Genomic DNA, 21,166 nt, shown 5'->3' with positions numbered 1-21,166 from the left:
TTAGCTAGATAGAGCTAGGGTAGGTAGATATCAATTAATTTCTATATATCAATGGATGGGTCTCTAAGTTATTTCGAGAGACAAAAAGTTCTTGACGGTCAGTCAGGTTGATGTTCTGTCTGGCTCAAACCCAGTGTAGGTTTACTGTAGCTGTACCCTAGTCTTCTCTACTCACTTTCAAAATTAATATTCTTTTGTTGCCTGTCTTTAGCTTGCGTGAGATGGCCTCTTCTGGTAAGACCCTGTTTACTCCTTGCATTAAAACATACTCCTGGTTTCTGGGGCAACATTACAGTAAATATTGGAAATATGTGAACTTGTTTTTTTTTTTTTTTTTTACAGTCTGTTGTGTGAACACACAAAAGACACATTTATAATAGGCATATATGTATATATGTATGTAAATCTCTATCTCAAAGTAAAGAGTTGAACTGCAGACTCCAACGTCTTTATTTCCAACGTCGTACATGATAAAAACCTTTTATTTTCCCATATATGGTTTGAATGTAGATTCTGTTTTGAGTTGTTTCTTATAAATGAGATGATCTAATTATCTAATGTATATCTTAATATACATTTTTCTTAAAATAGCTTACTGATCTGGACTAAAATGTAGGCTATGTGTGCATTTAATGTGGGTTTTATCATACTCTGTCTTTAACTTGCATCTCATAAAGGTGTGTGTTTGCTTTAGCTACTTAAGGAAATTAAAATCTCTCTTTCTCTAAACTTGTATAAACTATAAACACCCATCTCTTTTTTTAACCGAATTCCAAACCAATAGCTTGTCTAGTAAATAAACTACTTACAGAGACAAGACTGAATAAAGTCTTTGGTGCAAACGTCTTCCACTTTTATCATTTTATTTTATATATATATATATATATATATATAAGAAAAATGTATACAAATCATATATATATATATATATACCTTTACGTATAATATTATTATATTTATTGTGTATTAAGATGATATATATATATTTATAAATCACATAAATAGCAACAACAATAATAATATTAAAATATATAAATATACAATTTAATTATCAATAGTGTGTGTATAAAATTTTTCAAATGAGCCAATGACAAATTCAGCTCTTTTATTATCATCTCACAATAAATTTCTTTTAACACAACGTGATACAAATCATACAACATTCCCTTCAGTCTTTCATACACAACTACACAGGCCACCAATAACAATATACAGCAATTGATCCCTTTACCACAAAGAACAAAAGAAAAGTTGATCATAGGAGGCTTTATATGCTCCTGTCCCGCATTAAAACCAAAAAGTTGAACCGTTTTTTCCTCATAAAATATCATAAACTATCTATGTATCATAACTTTAAAAATGCTCCTGCTCAGCTCAGCTCATCCTAAAACCAAATAAATAAATAAATAAATAAATATCAGTGCTCCATCACTGTCATCATCCATCCATCAACATTCTAAATGAAAAATAATATCTGTGCTCCTGTGACGTATAATAAGTTAGAGTTCCATTAAATTAATTCTGTTATATTAGTAAACTAGCACTGTGTAAATAAACCATGTTTTCACTGTCATTGTACAGAAAATATTACCTAAAGACAGGCCAACACAATGAAATAACATTCACCAGGTGTTTTCCTTAGGAGTAAAAACCAAGCATTTAAATCCTAAAGTGTCAAAAGATTCAACTCCATAATATAATTCATCAAAAACTTTTGTTTTTGATTCGAATTTGATAAGCAATCCTATCCGTCCTGTTAAAAGACTCGGATTAGTTTGTGTCGCTGTCGCTGTCAGAATTATTGGACTCTCCGAACTGTTGGCGGGCTAAAAAACGAAGCTCTTGTGGTTCCAACGAAGTCATTTTACCATCAGCTCCAATTTTCATTGGCTGGATCACCTGCTCCCTGAAAGAAAAGCACGTTTGCAGTTACCTAACAGTTGACGTCATACTATTTTAAAAACACGTTGAAAGTTGTGGGTTTTCTGACATCGCTTTATTACCTAGAGAGTTTGTCGAACATGTTGACCAGTTTCATGGCTTCGTATTCTTTCTGTTCTTCAGTCATTCCCTCCATAGGGTTGGGCTGCTCCTCCTCCACACGGCCAGTCACTGGATTGATACTGTACAACATAAAAAACACACAAAAAAAACACAACAGAACATTTTTTTCTAACCGTTATGGCCATTCTGATATCTGACAGTGTTGTTCATGACATACTGAGGTTTTGCCTCTCTGTACTCCTCAGTATCGCTGTCCTCATCTTCAGAGTAATGCCCAGGGTCTCGACCGCCTCTCATCAGTCCTCGAGCGGCCAGGAGCCCCGCCGCGTTACCGTAACCCGTGTACTTGATAAACCTGGAAACTGATTCACAGTGGATCAAATGGCTATTATTATTTCTATTATTAGTTCAAATACAGGTCAACATTTGAAGTGGATCAAAAAAGTTCATCAATGTTGTCCTAAGACAAGAACGGGTATTGTTCAAAATTCACGTATAACTTTGATGAATGGTTTTGATCCACTTCAAATGTTGACTACTGTATATATCAGGATCAAAAGAACCAAGAGAACCGAACTACAAGTGTGAACACGCGCTTAGTGTACTTGTAATGATATTGTAGTATTTGACGTACCACTCTCCTTGCACAGTACAAACAGGAACTCAGCTGCGCAGTGCTTCACGTCCGTGTCTATGTGGGTCATTAGACGCACTATCTTGTTCCGTAAAGCGTTACCGACTTCAGGTCTGTTTTTGACATCTCGTAATGGGGGAAGCACCTGCGTAGACACACAAACATACTCCATCATGACCAAAATAATAAAAATAGGCCACATTTACTAAATTAGCGTTATAAAAAAGCGCAGATGGGAGTGGAAAGTATGGAAGCTTGTTTCCGCCACTGAATAATAAATAAATAATAATAATTGCGACTTTCTATCTCACAAGTTTGACTTTTTTTCTCACAATTGCGATATATCAAGTCAGAATTGTGACTTTTTTTCTCAGAATTGCGAGATATGAAGTCAGAATTGTGAGATATAAACTATTCTGAGGTAAAAAAAAAATAGTCTTTTTTCCCCTTAGAATTGGACTTTATATCTGAGATATAAACTCATCTCATCTCATCAAAAGATGTCAGATTTATATCTCGCAATTATGTGTTATAAAGTCAGAATTCTGACTTTATATAAGACGCAATTGCGACTTTATTTCACGCAATTCTGACTTTATATCTCGCAATTCTGACTTTATAACACGCAATTGCGACTTTATTTCACGCAATTCTGACTTTATATCTCGCAATTCTGACTTTATAACACGCAATTGCGACTTTATTTCAAGCAATTCTGACTTTATAACACGCAATTGCGACTTTATTTCACGCAATTCTGACTTTATATCTCGCAATTCTGAGAAATAAAGTCGCAATTGCGAGATATATAAAGTCACAATTCAGAGAAATAAAGTCGCAATTGGGAGATATAAAGTCAGAATTGCATGATATAAAGTCGCAATTGCGTGAAATAAAGTCAGAATTGTGAGATATAACAAACAAATTCCGTCTTTTTCCCCCTTAGAATTGGAGTTTATATCTCACAATTCTGAGAAAAGATGTCAGAATTGCGAGATATAAAGTCGCAATTGCGAGAAAAAAAGTCAGAATTCAGACTTTACATAAGACGCAATTGCGACTTTATTTCACGCATTTCTGACTTTATATCTCGCAATTCTGACTTTATAACACGCAATTGCGACTTTATTTCACGCAATTCTGACTTTATATCTCGCAATTCTGACTTTATAACACGCAATTGCGACTTTATTTCACGCATTTCTGACTTTATATCTCGCAATTCTGACTTTATAACACGCAATTGCGACTTTATTTCACGCAATTCTGACTTTATATCTCGCAATTCTGAGAAATAAAGTCAGAATTGCGAGATGTAAACTCGCAATTATCTTTTAAAATGTTTTATTTTGTGGCGGAAACAAGCTTCCATAGGAAAGTGATCTACTGATGATGTGCAAATTAGCCGGATCATTTCCATAATGACCAACGCAATCCACGAAGAGTAACGTAAATTAAGACGTATTTTTTTGGGCCGTTAAATAATGGCGAAAATACCAGTAAATTGACTAGCGAAACCTTAGTAAATCACCTCGCGCGATTCCTTTAAATACTCTCTTCGCATTCATTTTGCGTCTGGAAGGGAAACTCTTGCAAATGCATATGGAATGAGTTCATATAACAACAATAACCCCGTCCAGAGCCTTATCATTGCGTGTCTTTAGTAAATCCTGACAGTAATTTTTAATGCCGAAAGAGGGTTAGCGCTGGCGTAAGCTGTAAGTAAATCTGGCCAATGGCACAATGAAGTTCACAATCTCACCTTCATTCGTAAAAACTTCCTGGTCTCTCTGTGGATGCGAGCGCTTTCCGTTAGTAGATTTAATGAGGGCAGCAGGGTTTCCTTCAGCTTGTTTCCCTGGAAATACAACATTAACAGGTGGAGGAGTTCAATTGTTTAACACTGGAGCTCCAGCTGTGTCCTGGTCTAGAAATCCCTCAAAGTGTTCCCATCGCACCCAGCACAAAAACAATAACAAACCAGCCAGCACAAACAGGTGTAAAAGAAATAACTTCAGCGCAGGCGTTTCACCTCAACCTAACCAGGTACGACAGCAAAATGCAAGTCAAGTAAAGTATCATTTATTTGTATAACGCTTTTCACAAAAGAGAATGATGGTGTTAAATATCTTAATATCACACAATAGTTTAGCAGATTAGAGCTGGGCGAGAATACAGTTTACATTTCGCGATAATACTAGCAATCAAGCAGTTGAGAATTAGATAACATCTTCAGGCTTCGCTTTGAATAAAAGCATCTGCTAAATTATTAAATGTAAATTGAATACATCAAAACTAAGTGGGATTTTAAACCAATGAGATTTCACTTTGGGCGGAGCTACCCACCAAATGACAAAGAAAATGTCTTTATGTGAGACAATGTTTACATTTACCACAATCACTCAGATTAACATTGGAGAGATTATCACTTGATGTCTCATTTTGTCTCGTCCGCTGATGAACATTGAACTGCTTTTGATACGTTTGAACCTTTTTAAAGATGCTTTGAAAGATTAGCAGAAAACTTGTTCAGGTGCTCACCCGGCCGAGTCTTTTCTCCATGAACTCCAGCAGCACCATAACGGCGTCCATGTTGACGCCCATGTACTCGATAGAGCCCTGCTGGACTTTAGGCATCAGCAAAACGTCAAGACACGGAAGCGGCAGGTTCCCCAGCAGGTTCACCGTGTGGCTGCAATACAAATTCGCATCAGATTTAGTTTCCTTTTACAAATTGACTAATTAGTTGGGACTGAGGTCCCTGTGGATCTGCTCTAATTTGTTACCAAACAGAGCACATGAGACACATGAGAATCTGTGCCAGTGTGTCAATGTGTCAAACAACTTTACTTGATTCAGTTGTGTTTTATTGCATTATTCAGAACCGGTATACTTGCTTCCATAAACCTTTCTGCATCTAGATCTTCTGCCCTGCTGTGTATGTGGTCCTGGTCAATGTTATGGGGATACAATGTCCCAACAAAGTCTTTGAACTTGTGGAGAGATTTTTTGGTCCTCATGAGGAAAGCAGCTTACAGAATGATGTTTTTTGAGAATCTAATAATGCAGAAACTTTTCGGTGAGGGTTGTGTTTAGGGTACAGTGTACAGTATAAAAATCATTATGTCTATGGAAAGTCCCCATAAAACATGGAAACCCAACATGTGTGTGTTTGTGTGTGTGCAAGGGCACCTGTGCATCTCTTCTGTGCGCTCCTCTCCCTCTGAAGTGCTCATGATGCAGTGTCTCAGTATGGCTCCCAGGTGTCTGTAAGTGGCTGCTTCTTCCTGCATCACACACGCACGCACGCACGCACACGCACACACACACACACACAATGCAAGTCCCATGAAACCACATTAGATCTCCTTCACTAATTAAAACCTGTTATTTACACTGAGAGAGCAGATCTAATTGCTGTGGTTATGTAATGCTTATTCAGCAACTTGTGAGAATGAAATTTACATGCCTTTTTAAAGATTATGAGAAAATTAAAATATTAAAAATGACTTGTTTTCTTATAACAACATTAAGAGGCAAGCATCATAAAATAACATTATTACATTAAATAACATGCACAATATATCAGTATTTGCTTTTTAATTATAATAATTATAATTTAATTTAAATAACAGTCTCAATAGGCAGATAATGCAAGCATCAACTTATTTTTCCAGCTCAATATGATATGCATCTTTGCTAGTCTAAATTTCTATTACACAGTAAAAAAAAATTGATGACTGATTTCATTTAAAACATTTGTTTGAGTTTTGTTTTTTATTGACAAAGTATAGATTTATCAAATTGGCCATCAATTTGATGCATTTTGTAATGTTTTTATATATATTTATATTTTATAGTATATTCCATTATATTATTTTTTGTATTGTGTTGCATTATTTTTCATGAGAATATCCTGAAAATCCTGTTTTTATTTTATTCCATTATTTTACTGTAATACTTTAGTAATAATTTTTACTGTATAGCCATAAAATGGGAAAAAAGACATTGTTGTCTTTAAAGAATGTACTGTATGTATATTCTGTATATTATATTCTAAATATACTGTGTGTATACTTTTTCTTTCTTTCTTTTAACTTTATGTCTGAACAAGTTCTTTGCAGGTTTCGTGAGATTCACCCATTGAAATTGGCCAAAGTTTATAATTATAATTTTATAATCAGGGCACTTAAATTTAGGAAACCGCAGCATTGTCACAGTTTGACTACATCATGTTTCCTGACACAATTAAATGTGGCAGCAAACACAGTCTCACCTCGTCCACCTTGCGGCGGTTGGAATCAAAGGTAACGTTAAAGAGGATCTTCAGGATCTCCATGGCTCGCTCGGTCTCCTGCCTCCCCAGCAGGGGCAGCTCTGAGCAGCCGTCGAATCCCGCGCGGGCCACCTCGTACATGTCGGGCCAGCAGAGGCCGAGCGTGGCGTCCAGAGCCTCCGACAGCAGGCTAACACCCCGCAGCTCGCGCGCCAGCTGGGCTCTCACGTCCACGCGCAGGGCGGTGATCAAAAACGTGAGGCGCAGGTCGAAGAACCGCACCTCGTGGTTCCACTGCGGCTCGCGGCACTGCTTAAGCCTCTCGGCCAATCCCACGATCAGCTGGAGCTCCGCCCCCGCCTCCTGAGCCGCATCGCTGTTGAACACGATGTTGCACAAGCACTTCAGGGCCTCCACGATCACCTCCAGGTCCGGGATCTCAGGCGTGACGCCCTCACCCTGCCCGAGGCCGGCGTGTCGGATCAGGATCTGCATGGCGTGGCGGGTGGCGAAGGGAGCCAAGCTCTTCTTGTCACGGGACAGGATGCGGATGGTTTCCAGGCAGGCCAGCTGACAGGACGGCTGGAGGTCTCTCTCCAGGAAGCCCAACACTAACTCACCCAGACGCTGAGAGACGAGAGAGAGAGAGAGAGATACTGTGTGTGAACAGCAGCAATTATCGACACCATCACCTTGCGGGCCAGCGGTTCTCAACTGGTTTTCCGTCAAAACACAGATTTTACACTGTACAGTCTGAAAATTGTTTACCCAAAGTTCTCATTACTTAAAAATGACTTATAAAGAGTAGGCCTATAGCAATATAAAAACTATAATATAAATTCAAGACACTATTAAAAAATATAAAACACAATTTATTTATTTGTCTCAATTTATTTATATATTTGATCCAGTAAAAACAGTAAAAATTTGGACATTTTATTACAATTTAAAATATTTTAATGTATTTTGAGATGGTAAAGCTGAATTTGGATGGTTTCAGCATCATTACTCCAGTCTTCAGTGTCATACGATCCTACAGAAATCATTCTAATATGCTGATTTCTTATTATTATCAATGTTGAAAACAGTCGTGCTCGGCTGCTGAATTTATTTTTTTTTTTTTGTGAAAACTATGATACATTTTTTTCAAGATTTTTTGTTGAATAGAAAAAGTTCAATCTTTTTTAGCATTATAAATGTCTCTACTGTTACTTTTGGTCAATTTAATGCATCATCGCTGAATAAAAGTATTAATTTATTTTAAAAAAACTAAAAAAATCTTCCTGACAACACACGTTTGAACAGTAGTGTCTATTTTTATATTTAATTTCATACAATTATAATTTACAATTTTAAAAGATACAAAAATCTAACTAGTAAATATATAATATATAAAAATATATTACATATAGAATAATATATAAAAAAGTTGCAACCCTATCAGAACAGACCTGTGACCCATTTTTGTCACACCCCACCAGTTGAGAAACGCTGTTACAGACCATGTGAGAGAATCTCATGGGTGTCAATGTGGTTAAAAACGTCCAGTTTTGAATTCAGGTTTTGAAGCATATGTTTATTGCAAGAGCTAAAGTAGCAACATAACATTAATGATCATTTTTCCCCCCGCCCTTCCCGGGACAATAGAAGTCAAAACCCGGAAGACTAATTTGCCACTGGTTCCATCGAGATTTTCCAAGGGGTTTTATAATGGGTTTTCCTAAAATAAAAATAAAATCTGTGGTAAACAAAACTTGACAATATGTTTTGCTCTACAACATAAATTACACACACCCATTTAGAAAATGTTCCACTTATTTATTTTAAATAAACATAAGTGCTTCATGTTTTTGATGTGTAATTTAAGTTGTAGAGCAAAACGCCCAAGTTTCGTCAACTTATGTTTGCCACAGACCTTATTTACTGATACATTGAAAAACCCCATTATAAAAATCCATAGGAAAATCTCGAGGGAACCAATGGCGAATTAGTATTCTTCTGGGTTTTGACGTCATCCCCAATCTATTTAAGTTCCTGAGAGGCATCATTTATTATTGTTATAGTGGACAGCTCGCTATAAATACATGGGTGGATGATTGACAACTTCTCAAATTCTTCCTGACTGTGCCTCACTGCCAAGACCTCCGACTGTCTCGCTGTAGAGTTTAGTTACCAAATTGGAGTCCAACTGTGACACGTCCTTACATAACCCAGTCAAGCAATGAACAAAACCAGATCTGATCATCTGTTTGAAACCTGTCTGTGACATCACACACAGTGATAACCAAATATAGTAGGTGTTATAGTCTTTTTACAAATCAGTACTAGTACATCTCAATGCAATTGTGATTTACTGTAGCGGTGCTTTTTGCAAAGCGTTACATTGCTGCAGATGGGACCGTTGAAAACAATAATGACAGGAGTCAGCCTTTATGTCAGAGACCAGAGTCAAAAACAGCCATGAAGGGCACTGTATGTCAGTTCATATTAGAGACAAAAGCAGAAATGTGGCCAGCAAAATGCAGTTTGGGAACAGAACTGAACACTGAAAATAATGGTAACACTTCACAATAAGGATCCATTTGTTAACATTCATTAACAATGCATTAGTTAAACTAACAATGAAAACTTTTTTTTTTTTTATCTATCCCTAAAATTATTATGAATAATAATAATATATAAAACAATAAATATAGGCAAATACAAAAATTATCGATGCGAGACACTTAAATAATCACAAAAATGTTATTATTAATTACATTATGATATTTAGGTACTGACACTGACAAGCATTTCATAATCTTAGTTAATGTTAATTTCAACATTTAATAATACATTATTAAAATCAAAGTTGCATTTGTTAATATTATTTCATGGACTTGGACAGTTATATTTTAACTGTTATTATAACTGTATATTATAACTAATTTGACCTAATTAATTAATTAATAGGCTTCTATACTAAATGTATTGCTCATTGTTAGTTAGTGTTAGTTAATGCATTAACAAACTGTAATTAAACCTTATTATAAAGTGTTACCAAAATAACAAATATAATACAAACATTAAGTTTTATTAATATTATGAATTAGCTTTATTTTTAAATCTTTATTGAAAGTCATTTCATTATGTGTTTTTTTAAGTATTTTTTAAAATAATATTTAGTTTTATTTCAGTTTTAGATACAGTTTCTATTTATTCCCAGTTAATAATTTTCATTTAGTTTGTTTTTCAACTAACTGATATTTATCTTTTTTTTATTTCAGCTTTATTTCAATTAACATACATGTTTTTAATCGTTTTAGTTAACAATAATAACCTTGTATTAACACTAAAAAAAATTAAAGTAGTAATAGTCAAATCTGCACCAAAAAAAAACAACCTCTTTTTAAAATCTATCCTGTTTTTGCATGAATATATGACTAACGTTTTATTGTGTGCATTAATAATTGATTTTATTCAGACCTGCGACCCATATTCGGGTTGTGACCCATCAGTTGAGGACCCTTGGTCCTGATATTAGCATTGGCCATTAAAAAACCCATATCGATCTACCATGGACAGAAATAGGAAAATATCACTGGTGTAAGTGGGACAGCATACAGATAAAGATTTCATTTCTGAACCACATTGATTCCCATGAAACATTCTCCAACCATCTCAACACAGTGTCATGTTACAAAATCCCAAAGAGTATTTCTTTATATTTTTTGGAATGTTCCCATCATGTGAAGTTTTAAAACCTTCTTTGTTCAGTAGCCAATCAGGAATGAGAAATAGGCTTTGGGTTCTACGCTAATGCTATGCTACATCCAAAACATTTAGCTACGCGTATACCTCGTTCAAATGTCCATCCTATCACAAAAGGCAAGCGAAAAAAAGTGCACATAAAGTCAAAGCAAGGACACATCACAACAGCAGTGCTTTAAGACAAGATTCAGTTGGTGTCATCTGATATAAGCACAAAAGCTTCTTACATTTATTGCAAATCAGTTGAAGACATTTGGCAATGCAATATTCATGAATACTTAAAGGCCATGTTTTAATGTATCTAAAATGGCAAGACAAAGCATTAAGCAGCCTGTTCTTCAGGGTTGAATTGCTGACCGTTTGCATTATGGTGTCGGGTAAGCCTTACCTCTCTGTCTTCCTCTTCCCCAGGGGTAAACAAAAAACACTGGGATTTCTAAAAGAGAGAAAAAAACACATTATTCAGACAACTGTCAAATACAAATACATACATTTATGCATGAATACACAAGACACTTTAAAGGAACACGCCGACCTTTTGGAACTTAAGCTTATTCACCGTATCCCCCAGAGTTAGATAAGTCCATACATACCCTTCTCATCTCTGTGCGTGCCGTAACTCTGTCTGACGCACCCACAGCTAGCCTAGCTTAGCACAAAGACTGGAAGTAAATGGCTCCAGCTAGCATACTGCTCCCAATAAGTGACAAACTAACGCCAACATTTTCCTATTTACATGTTGTGATTTGTATAGTCACAGCGTGTACAAATAACAAGGTCACATGAGACACAGCCATCTTCTAACCGTATACTGGGAACTATATTCTCAGAAGGCGAAGCACTGCTACTTGGGCGGAGTGATTGAAACATACATTTGTAAATCTGACCTAATGTGTAAAAAATGGCACATTTTTGGCCAAACATACTGTATGTGTGTCATGCATCTAATTGCAGAGGCATACATTTTGTAATTACATGATAACTCATAACCTCTTAATATGTATCACTGTCAACATCAATTCAGTCCTAAATACGATTAGAGCGCTTAACTGCATGAACCTCTGTGATACCGGCTCACGAAGCATCAGGATCAGCCTAAGAAATCTATTTGTGTTGCTTGAGTGCTAATCCAGCCGACGTCACACAAAGTTTTTCAACTCGTATGACTTTTTAGGTAAGACTGATTGAAATGTACCAACTAACACATTTCCTATACAGATCATTTGTTAAGAATTCAAAGGCCTCTTATGTGTCTTTTTGAATCCTTTTGTTATGATTTTAGGAACACGATCTAAAAAGAAAGGACCGAATAAGGGTACATAACAGATTTAGTTAAAGCTGCAGTCCGTAGTTTTTCCTCTTTGTCGCCATCTCTGTTCGAAATCTGCAATTGCAGTTATTCGCGGAATTATCAACTTTGCGCGGCACAGCGCGGATGAATCAAATGTTTTGAGGAGAATGTGCGGCTGTCAGTCACCGCGCCGGTGTGGATGCTGTCATTCGCAATCACAGATTCTACTTTTTGGAAGAATGACCAACATACGAATTTTCACCGGAAAATGTCGTCTGAACAAGTAAGTAACATCCACTTTTGTTTTGACCAACTTAAGGGGGAAAAAGCATTGCAGTAAATCGCGCTGATTAACGATCGCTTATCATATCACGTCAAACCGCGCAAATTATACTTTGTTCTCAATTTGTTAATGTTAACAGCATCAGCATTGCGTGACTACATTTAATGCCCTTCCGATATTTGTCCTTGTTTCGCATGGGCCCGGTTGCAGTCTCTTTTTTTCTGTAGCCACTCCGAAGTCCGAAGTCTTTTGCGTTTTACACTGGTGATTGTCGTTTGAACCTTTCTGGATCCGCCGTCAAACTGATACGTTTAATTATATCAAGTGCTGTGAGAAAAGGCTATAAATCTCCACCTCCAACATCCTCACACGCAATATAGCCTACTAGCCGAGACACCTTCTTTAAGTGTACAGATGTGACGTAATGACGCTCGAATTTCCCACGCAAATCCACCAGTACCACTGGGATTAAAAACATTATTACAAGCTTACCGTTTGAATCGAGCTACGGCAAGCAGATAGTTTTGAACACTGGCTGGTTATGTACTTGCTCCAAAAATGATTTTGGATAATTTTGAATCCAAAAAAGTTACGGACTGCAGCTTTAATAAATGGGAGTCACATGGGTTAATTATGTTATAATAATTATGAGAATATATTGCAAGAAAGGAATGATTTTAAGAGGGATCTATCTAGGGAAGGTCTGCATCCCTGTTGGCACTGGATGATGATATGAGTCTGACCACAACATTAGAGCCCATCAGCCTTTTTCTGAGGCTGTTTTAATTGCTTTCCTAATGCCTGTTCCACAACATGAACAAATCCATTTACTGACTCCATAAGGTACTTATTTTATTCTTTATTTGAATATGATATTTCTCTTTAATTATTTGAATATTCTATTCTCCAGATAAACATATATAAAGATAAACGACACTCATGTTATTTCTGTTACTAGTGCAATTAGTACATCCCCACAAAACATAATGTATGATCTGACCATACATAAGCTCCTCGTCGATGGTGTTTTTCATGCAATATTTACACAACTGAGGATCTATTAATGTATCATCCAAATGTCACAGCGCAGCAAACTCTCTCTCTCTAAATATTAAAATTAGTATTGAACAAGAAACACTTTTCCTAGGCACAAAACAGACACTTCATTCTAGATCATAATGCATCATCTTATAACAGTCCTGATTTACATGTATCTGATATGTACCTCTTTATTATAGGTCTGTAAAGCTGTCAGTGCGGCGTCCTGGTCGCCCGTTTCCATCTTCTCTATGATGGCATTTAAGTCCATTTTCATCGCTGTTCCACCTTTCAGCTTTCAGCAAGAGCCAAAAATCATGTAAACAAAATCAGCTTCAATCCTCCAGCTTTATCCCACCGATCCAGAAGCTCCTGGATGATGCGATTAAAGGAAGATTGCGAAGATCACTGCAGGGAATCATGGGATTTGTAGTGAAGCCCTCCACACAGACAAGACCCGCATTGTTTGTTGTGGTTGGTGCGGCTGTATGAACGACGTCTCAACGGTCCAATCACCGATTGCGTGTGAGAGCCACACCAGCCAATCATGTTGCAGGAGGCGGGACTTGTTGGTATACTTGCTGCTGAGGGTGATGGATTATGTAGTCCAGAAAGACAATTTAAAAATCGTCCAAAATTATAAACAGGTAGATAACTAATTAAATAAATTTACATCGAGACTTAACCTTTTCATGCATGAATTAGATTTTTATTTATTTTTTTCAATATTTTTAACACAAATATTTCCCTTTTCTTTCCTCTTTCTAATTTATGTCTTGTGGTGTTATTGTATTGTGTTATTTTGTCATTTTACTATTTGTTTTATGTGATGCAGTGGCTGTATTTTTGAGCCCACGACAAATTTCCCTCTGGGACTATAAAGTATACCTTAGCCTTAACCTTAATCTTGGTTTGGAGGAAAATAATCCACTTACAACGGCTTGATGGCAGTGTATATGATGATGCACTAGTGTCCACTGTAGTGGTTGATGTGCAACTGTGTGTGCAATCAAAACCCATGCACGCAAGAGATGGCTTTTTGTATAGCTGTCCACTGTATGACGTCTATGCATGAGGGTTAAAGACAACAGCTGCAAAACAGGGATTACCGGTACATTAAATATACTGTCAACATGTTTTGAGATGTAAGTTGAAATATGTGATGTTTACATGACACAATGCAATAAAAAAAACTATGTTACAGATGTTGAAACATTTCATGATTGACATTTCCCTGTTTTATTTGAATCCCATTTGCGTGTTTAACATGTTTTTATTTTTAAGGCACTCGGGCTTATGTAACAACTTCTTATCTAGAGTGTTTTACCAAAGGGAAGTGTTTTGTTGAAATGATGGAAAATAAATCACAACAGCTAATCTTGTCTTTGTTTTCTGGAATCGCTTGAGTAGCCTAAATTATCTATGCCGGAAGAGTTTTGAGGATAAATTTAGACACCTTAAAAAGCACCTTAACCTGCAAAACCTGCTAGGACATATTAACATATTTAACACAAAAGAAAAATACATGGAAATGTGGAAAAGGGTTGCATTTACCATCAATTGAAAATGTATCCCCCTGTGGATGGAGTTTCCTCATTGATTAAAGTGTGTTTCTACACTGACCTCTAGTGGATGCAAATGGAACATTAGCGTAGCTCTCTTGATCTGTCACTGAAAAGAATACTGAAATATTTCTTTCTTTTTTTTCATTGACAGTAAGTTAAGGAAACTAATTCTAGGGAATCAAGGCCATGCTTTTCTATTGACATAGACAAATTAATCTGGTTTAACCGCAACAAACCACTTCCCCATTCCCCATTAAAGCTTTGTTTACACTTAAGATAGCTGAACATCTTAGAGGGATTTTCGATTCATTCATGCTTTCTCATTGGAGGAAGTTCCCTCTATTTCTCATGGGTCTTTTTACGTGTATGACATTGTTAATTGTGTTTCTGGGAATATTGCCTTTGATGTAACACTGACAGCATAATCCATACATGTCTATCAGTCCGAAAATTGATAAAGTTAAAATCAGATAAGAAACAATGAAACGAGTTTGTTTTCTTCTTAAACACATATTGTGGGAAAGGCTTCTCTGTAAATGCTTGCATGCTTTCAGCAAAAAGATGTATAAAAAAGATTGACATAAAGCCTGCCTGCAAATTTAACATGACTTTATATCCTCTGCCAGATCTTAAAGGGATAGTTCACACAAAAATTATGTCATCATTTACTCACCCTCCAGTTGCTCTAAACCTGTATTAGTTTATTTGTTCTTCAGAGTAACACAAATAGAAAATCTTGGATACAGGTTTGTAGGTTTGGAACAACTTGAGGGTGAGTAAATAATGACAGAAGCTACATTTTTGGGTGAACTATCTCTTTAAGGCAAGTGCGTTCACTTGCCTATATTCATAAAATAATACCAAAGTGACAAACTGAGAAGAAGACATTTTTATGAAATATAATATCTCATAAAAGCCTGACACCATGGGACTCCAGTTCTTTGTTAAATAATTAAGTTAAATAACACTGCTTGTCATCTAAAATCTGCTGTGGATTGAAACAGAAAATAAAAATAAAAAATACATCTGAAGAACTGATGACTCATATTAATGGATTACATTTGTCTGTTCCATCGTATCAAGTTCAGCAAAGTGTGAATGCCAACCTTTGTGTGATTGTCTCAAACATTGATGTGACTCACACTTAATATAGATGTTTCTAGTGTATTATGGTTACCGTCAAAACTCTGTTTGGGTGTCTAGCTCAAGAATAACAATACAAAAGGGAAACATTTGGTCCACTCAATCTCAAAAGGTTCCCTCAAAGTTATTTTTATTAATTATTATTATTATTATTATTATTATGTTTGATTTTCCCAAAGATTCTGGACCAGGAAATAAGTAAGCCTGGCTTTAATGAAGATATTTGCATGGTGGGTTAGTGCCTTTAAACCTAGTATGCAGGGGAAACCCCTCTCAGTGGTATGAGGCTCTTACAGGAAACTACAGCTTCTCCGCACAGGTTTCACCTGTTCGGTGTGTAATCACTTGTCGTCATGAATTAAATTACACAAAAAATATGTTGAGTTCTACGTGAATGGGATGTGTTTTAAAATGTGCAACAAATGTACATGAATAAATGTTACTCTATTGCATTGTTTAGTAATTTATATAAATATAAAGAATATAATACAAAAAGGTTAATTAAACAAGTGTGATACCGAAGAAGGAAGTATGCCTGAAAAGCATATTTGACGTTTTAAGTAAATATTACATTAATTCATGGAACAATGGCGCTTTCCACTTTAACTGTAGATCTGCGTCACTCATCCGGGACTTAAATGTGTGTGTTTTTGTGTGTGTGTGGCATTTTCTATCTTTCTATCAAAACAAAATAGCCTAGTAACTCAAACGGTTTCTTTCGAACAATTCTAAGAATTTGAAAAATAATGTGAAGCAGTAAAAGTGACCGTGTGCAGTTGTCGGTAATTTACATTTACATTTATTTATTTAGCAGACGCTTTTATCCAAAGCGACTTACAAATGAGAACAACAGAAGCAGTTAAACTAACAATAGGACAACAGTATGCAAGACCCTTCCCAGTTTAATCTAACGCAGTACGTGTTTTTAAGATAATAGATATAGAATAGAAGATAAAGTGTTAGTATTGATCAAGTGTTGCAGAAAAAGATGCGTCTTCACCCGTTTCTTGAAAATGGCTATGGACTCAGCAGCTCTGGTTGAGTTGGGCAGGTCATTCCACCAGCAGGGAACAGACCAGAAAAAGGTCAGAGAAAGAGATTTTGTGCCTCTTTGAGATGGCACCACAAGACTTTGTTCGTTTGCAGAGCGTATGTTTCTGGATGGCACGTAAGTCTGAAGTAATGAGTTTAGGTAAAAGGGAGCGGAGCCACTGTAGGCAAAAGTCAGTGACTTGAATTTGATGCGAGCAGCAACTGGCAACCAGTGCAATTTAGTGAAGAGAAGAGTGACGTGTGCTCTCTTCGGCTCTTTAAAGACCTCTCTAGCTGCAGCATTCTGGATCAGTTGCAGAGGTTTGATAGTGCAAGCTGGAAGAGCATTACAATAGTCCAGTCTGGATAGAACAAGTGCTTGGACATGGAGTTGTGTTGCATGCTCTGATAGGAAGGGCCTGATCCTCCTAATGTTGTATAAGGCAAATCTGCTGGACCAGGCAGTTCTAGCAATGTGGTCTGTGAAGTTCAATTGATCATCAATCACAACTCCAAGGTTCCTGGCTGACCTTGATGGAGTTATGGATGACGAACCAAGCTGAATGGAGAAGTTGTGGTGTAGGGTTGGGTTGGCCGGGACCACAAACAACTCTGTCTTCGCAAGGTTTAGTTGAAGGTGGTGGTCCTTCATCCAGCCAGAAATGTCTATCAGGCAGGCTGAGATACGATCAGCTACCGTCGGATCATCAGGTTGGAATGAGAGGTAGAGTTGTGTGTCATCAGTGTAGTAGTGATAGGAAAAGCCATGTTTCTGAATCAGTAGTGATGTCATGTAGATGGGGAAGAGAAGTGGTCCCAGCACTGAGCCTTGAGGCACCCCAGTAGCTAGATGTTGTGTCTTAGACACCTCACCCCTCCACGACACCCTGAAGGGCCTACCTGAGAGGTAAGACTTGAACCATTGGAGTGTGAAACACTGCTGTCAGCTGTTAGGGTTGATGAAGGAGGAGGAGGGTTAAGAAGAGAGGAGTTTGTTTTGAAAAGCATGCGAGAGTCAGAAGAATTGTTAATTTTGTTGTGATAGTAAGTCATTTTAGCAGTAGAGATATTAGCAGAGAAGGAGGAGAGGAGGGATTGATAAAGACAAAGGTCAGTAGGATCTTTCGATTTGCGCCACATCCTCTCTGCACCCCTGAGTTTAGAACGATGTTCGCAGAGAACATCAGATAACCAGGGGGCAGAGGGGGTGGTGCGGGCTGGCCTGGAGGGAATGATGCAGAAGTTGTCCAAGCAGGATGTTAAAGTAGAGAAAAGAGTATGAGTTGCACTGTAAGTATCTAGTGTTGAGAGCTGATCAGGGGGAGGAAGTGTGGATGAGACCAATGAGGATAGGCGAGAGAGTGAGAGTGAGCGTAGGTTTCGCCGAAAGGTGACCTGTGGTGGAGTGTGTGTTGTGTTCTGAGGCAGGTTGAGGTTGAGAGTGAGGAGGAAGTGATCTGAGGTGTGCAGCGGAGTGAACAGAGAATTGTCAGTGGAGCAGTAGAGCGTGTAAATAAGATCAAAAAATTTGAAAGAGACAGCTAAAAAATTTAAAATGTTTCCTAATTTACTCACCACGTTAGTAGAAACATTTATGACTTAGGCCTACTTTCTATGGAGCACTAAAAGAGAAATTATGAAGAGAAATATGCAGCTGGTTGTTTTGTTAAAATGGATGGAAAACCTTAAAATAGTCAGATTTACAAGCTATATTCAATATAGTCATACCATACGACAGATTTTTGTGAAGAACAGACCCATGTCGAAGTTTAACTCGAGAATCGGATCAGTCCGATACAATAATAAATCAGAGCAGTTTTGCGAAAAGGAACCAGATCAATAAATATCTGACTCTGAATTGCTATAAATAAGCCCTATCTGAATTGCTACATTTTAACGAGTCCATCGTTAGGGTTAGGGTTACTCCATAACCCTAACCCCTAACCCTAACCCTATCCATCGACATAAGGGTTAAAAACAGACGTTTGATTTTTATGAACTATATGTGAGTCAGTCACACTGAATCATATTTTGATTTGAGTTAAGGGCCATTCTCACACCAAGGACTATAACTATAACTATAACTATAACGATATAGCTTAAGTTTTAATATCTGTTCTAATTTTGTGAGAATAGGGAAGTCCACACCACAACTATAACGATTAACCTCACGGAGGAACGTTCGATGTCATTGGAATCTCTTTCACAATGTTTTTTTTTTTTTCATTCAATGAATTATAAAAACATTGACAGCCAATCAGAATCCATCCAGCTTTAACGCGCTAGACCATTTAAAGCGACAGACAACAAAACTGTACGCTTTTATAATAAACAGAATGTTATCATCTGTTGGTGATGCAAATACAGCTATAGTGCTTGCTGTTAAACTAACAAACAAAATAGGGAAAACTTTTTACATTACACAACATGGCTGACACATGCCTCTTAGCAATCGAGCCCTGCCATCATCAGCCGAACTAATGCGCCTCACATGAGACCTCAAAGTAGATTTTGAATGGGAAGCTAAGAGATAAGATGGATCCAGACTACACAGAACAAACACAAAGCCTCCTCTGATCCAATATCAGCTGATAGAGTCCCATCTGTTGCCACTGTCTTTACAACTGTTGTTATCTGCCATCACTTCCTTGTTCTGGATGTTGCATCTGATGATCAACCTGCTTTAAATAATGAACCGTCTGAGTAAAACACACATGGCACATTCAAATATGTACATAATCAGTGTAGTGTTAAGTTCAAGCATGTAAAACAGAATGCTAATGCTATCTTTTGCTAAGGATAAAGGTGTGTTTGGGGTGAGACGTGCAAGTGTGTGAACTGCAAAAATCATTTAAAACCAGAATTTTGTATTTCTTTCCAGTAAAAATATCCTTTAATGCAAGATAAATGTGCTATTTATATAAAAATATATCTTGAATTAAGTTTCCAAGTTCTGATAAGTAGGTATAAATGCATTCAATTAGATTTAAAGTGAGTCTTTATTAGTTATATGCAGCAGCTCTTCTGCCCCAAAATAAGAATCTGTCGTGTATGTGGTCAGGTGTGACCCTCGGCCCAGCTCTGAATTTATTAGCACGTCGTCCTGTGATTTGGCCGAGCAGCGTGTTGCGACATGCACCGAACAGCTGGCCGTCTTTCATTTTTACATTTTTCCTGCTCATTCCAACACCAGGCAGTGTGAAACATAAAACGCTGTCAGACATACCATTCATTTTCTCTATCACAGCCTCTCTCCTCTCCATGCCACGGCCTTTGAGCGTGGTATGGATTTCATGTGGAAAAGGTGTGTTTTATGTGCAGAAGCTCCATGCATTAAATCAGGGTTTCTCATGTTTTGTTTAATCCAAACGCTCCTTTCATAATCCTAAAATGTTCACCAACACCCCTATGAGAAAGAGGAAATAACAATATCAACAACAATAGACCAAATAAAAATTCAAGATGTTTTCATTGACCCATACAGCTAGTTACCCTAAAAAAATTAGCCATTAAAAATATTTTTTTTCAACCTTCTCAGACCCTTCATCCAGACTAGCAGGTATAAAAAAAAGCCAAAAATAATTTTCATAAATTCTTGTAAGCGATATATATACGAAATCAATTAAAAATCCAAAATGACATATCAATGCACAATATAATACAATCTTTTATTCTGAGTTGATGATAATTTTCAACATAATACTTAATTTAAATTATTAATATTTTAAAACTAATTAATTTTTATTTATTTATTAGGTAACGCATTATGGATCAACATGAATGAACAATAGTATATTTTTAAACGAACTAACTACAATAAAATGTTATTCAAAATTGAGTAATATGGACATTTATTTGTAATTAATAAAAAACTAACAAACATTAAACTAGATTAATAAATAAATATGAAATAAAAATCATTTCAGCTTACCCAGGAAACATTTCTCATAAGTTTAAATAACTGATACTAAAACTGAAATAAAAAAGACTATATAAACTTTAACAAAAATTATAATGAAAACAGAAACTATAAAAATAAAAACTAATTGAAACTATTAATAAAAACTATAATATAGTATCTTAATGATTCAAATGAAAATATTTTACGAAAGTTTTGTCTTTTCTGCTGAGGCCGTGCAGTTCCTCCTCA

The 21,166-nt window shown here is 36.5% G+C and overlaps 1 protein-coding gene across 1 annotated transcript; it reads right to left on the bottom strand.

Annotated features, from left to right (window-relative positions):
* Positions 1–1,090: 1,090 nt before the first annotated feature.
* Positions 1,091–13,669, bottom strand: ric8a (RIC8 guanine nucleotide exchange factor A). The gene is made up of 10 exons (XM_084396545.1): positions 13,464–13,669; positions 11,053–11,100; positions 6,915–7,541; positions 5,831–5,925; positions 5,180–5,330; positions 4,401–4,496; positions 2,639–2,783; positions 2,222–2,366; positions 2,004–2,123; positions 1,091–1,906 (listed from the first exon to the last, which is right to left on the bottom strand). Exons 1-10 carry the CDS (start codon positions 13,551–13,553, stop codon positions 1,771–1,773), a joined length of 1,653 nt encoding a protein of 550 aa, XP_084252671.1. The 5' UTR covers positions 13,554–13,669; the 3' UTR covers positions 1,091–1,770.
* Positions 13,670–21,166: the final 7,497 nt, after the last annotated feature.

Source organism: Rutilus rutilus (genome assembly GCF_951802725.1).
Source record: "Rutilus rutilus genome assembly, chromosome: 23".
NCBI classification, from domain to species: domain Eukaryota; kingdom Metazoa; phylum Chordata; class Actinopteri; order Cypriniformes; family Leuciscidae; genus Rutilus; species Rutilus rutilus.
Note: the sequence above shows the minus strand (reverse complement) of the source record. Positions and strands in the feature narration are given on the sequence as shown.

Bases quoted from the DNA above. Each gene is read 5' to 3' on its own strand.
- ric8a (XM_084396545.1), bottom strand. From the start codon at position 13,553: ATGAAAATGGACTTAAATGCCATCATAGAGAAGATGGAAACGGGCGAC. The intron at 5,926-6,914 runs GTGAGACTGTGT...TGTGTGATGCAG, and splicing joins ACCGCCGCAAGGTGGACGAG to GAAGAAGCAGCCACTTACAG. The intron at 5,331-5,830 runs GTGCCCTTGCAC...TTTGTATTGCAG, and splicing joins CGCACAGAAGAGATGCACAG to CCACACGGTGAACCTGCTGG.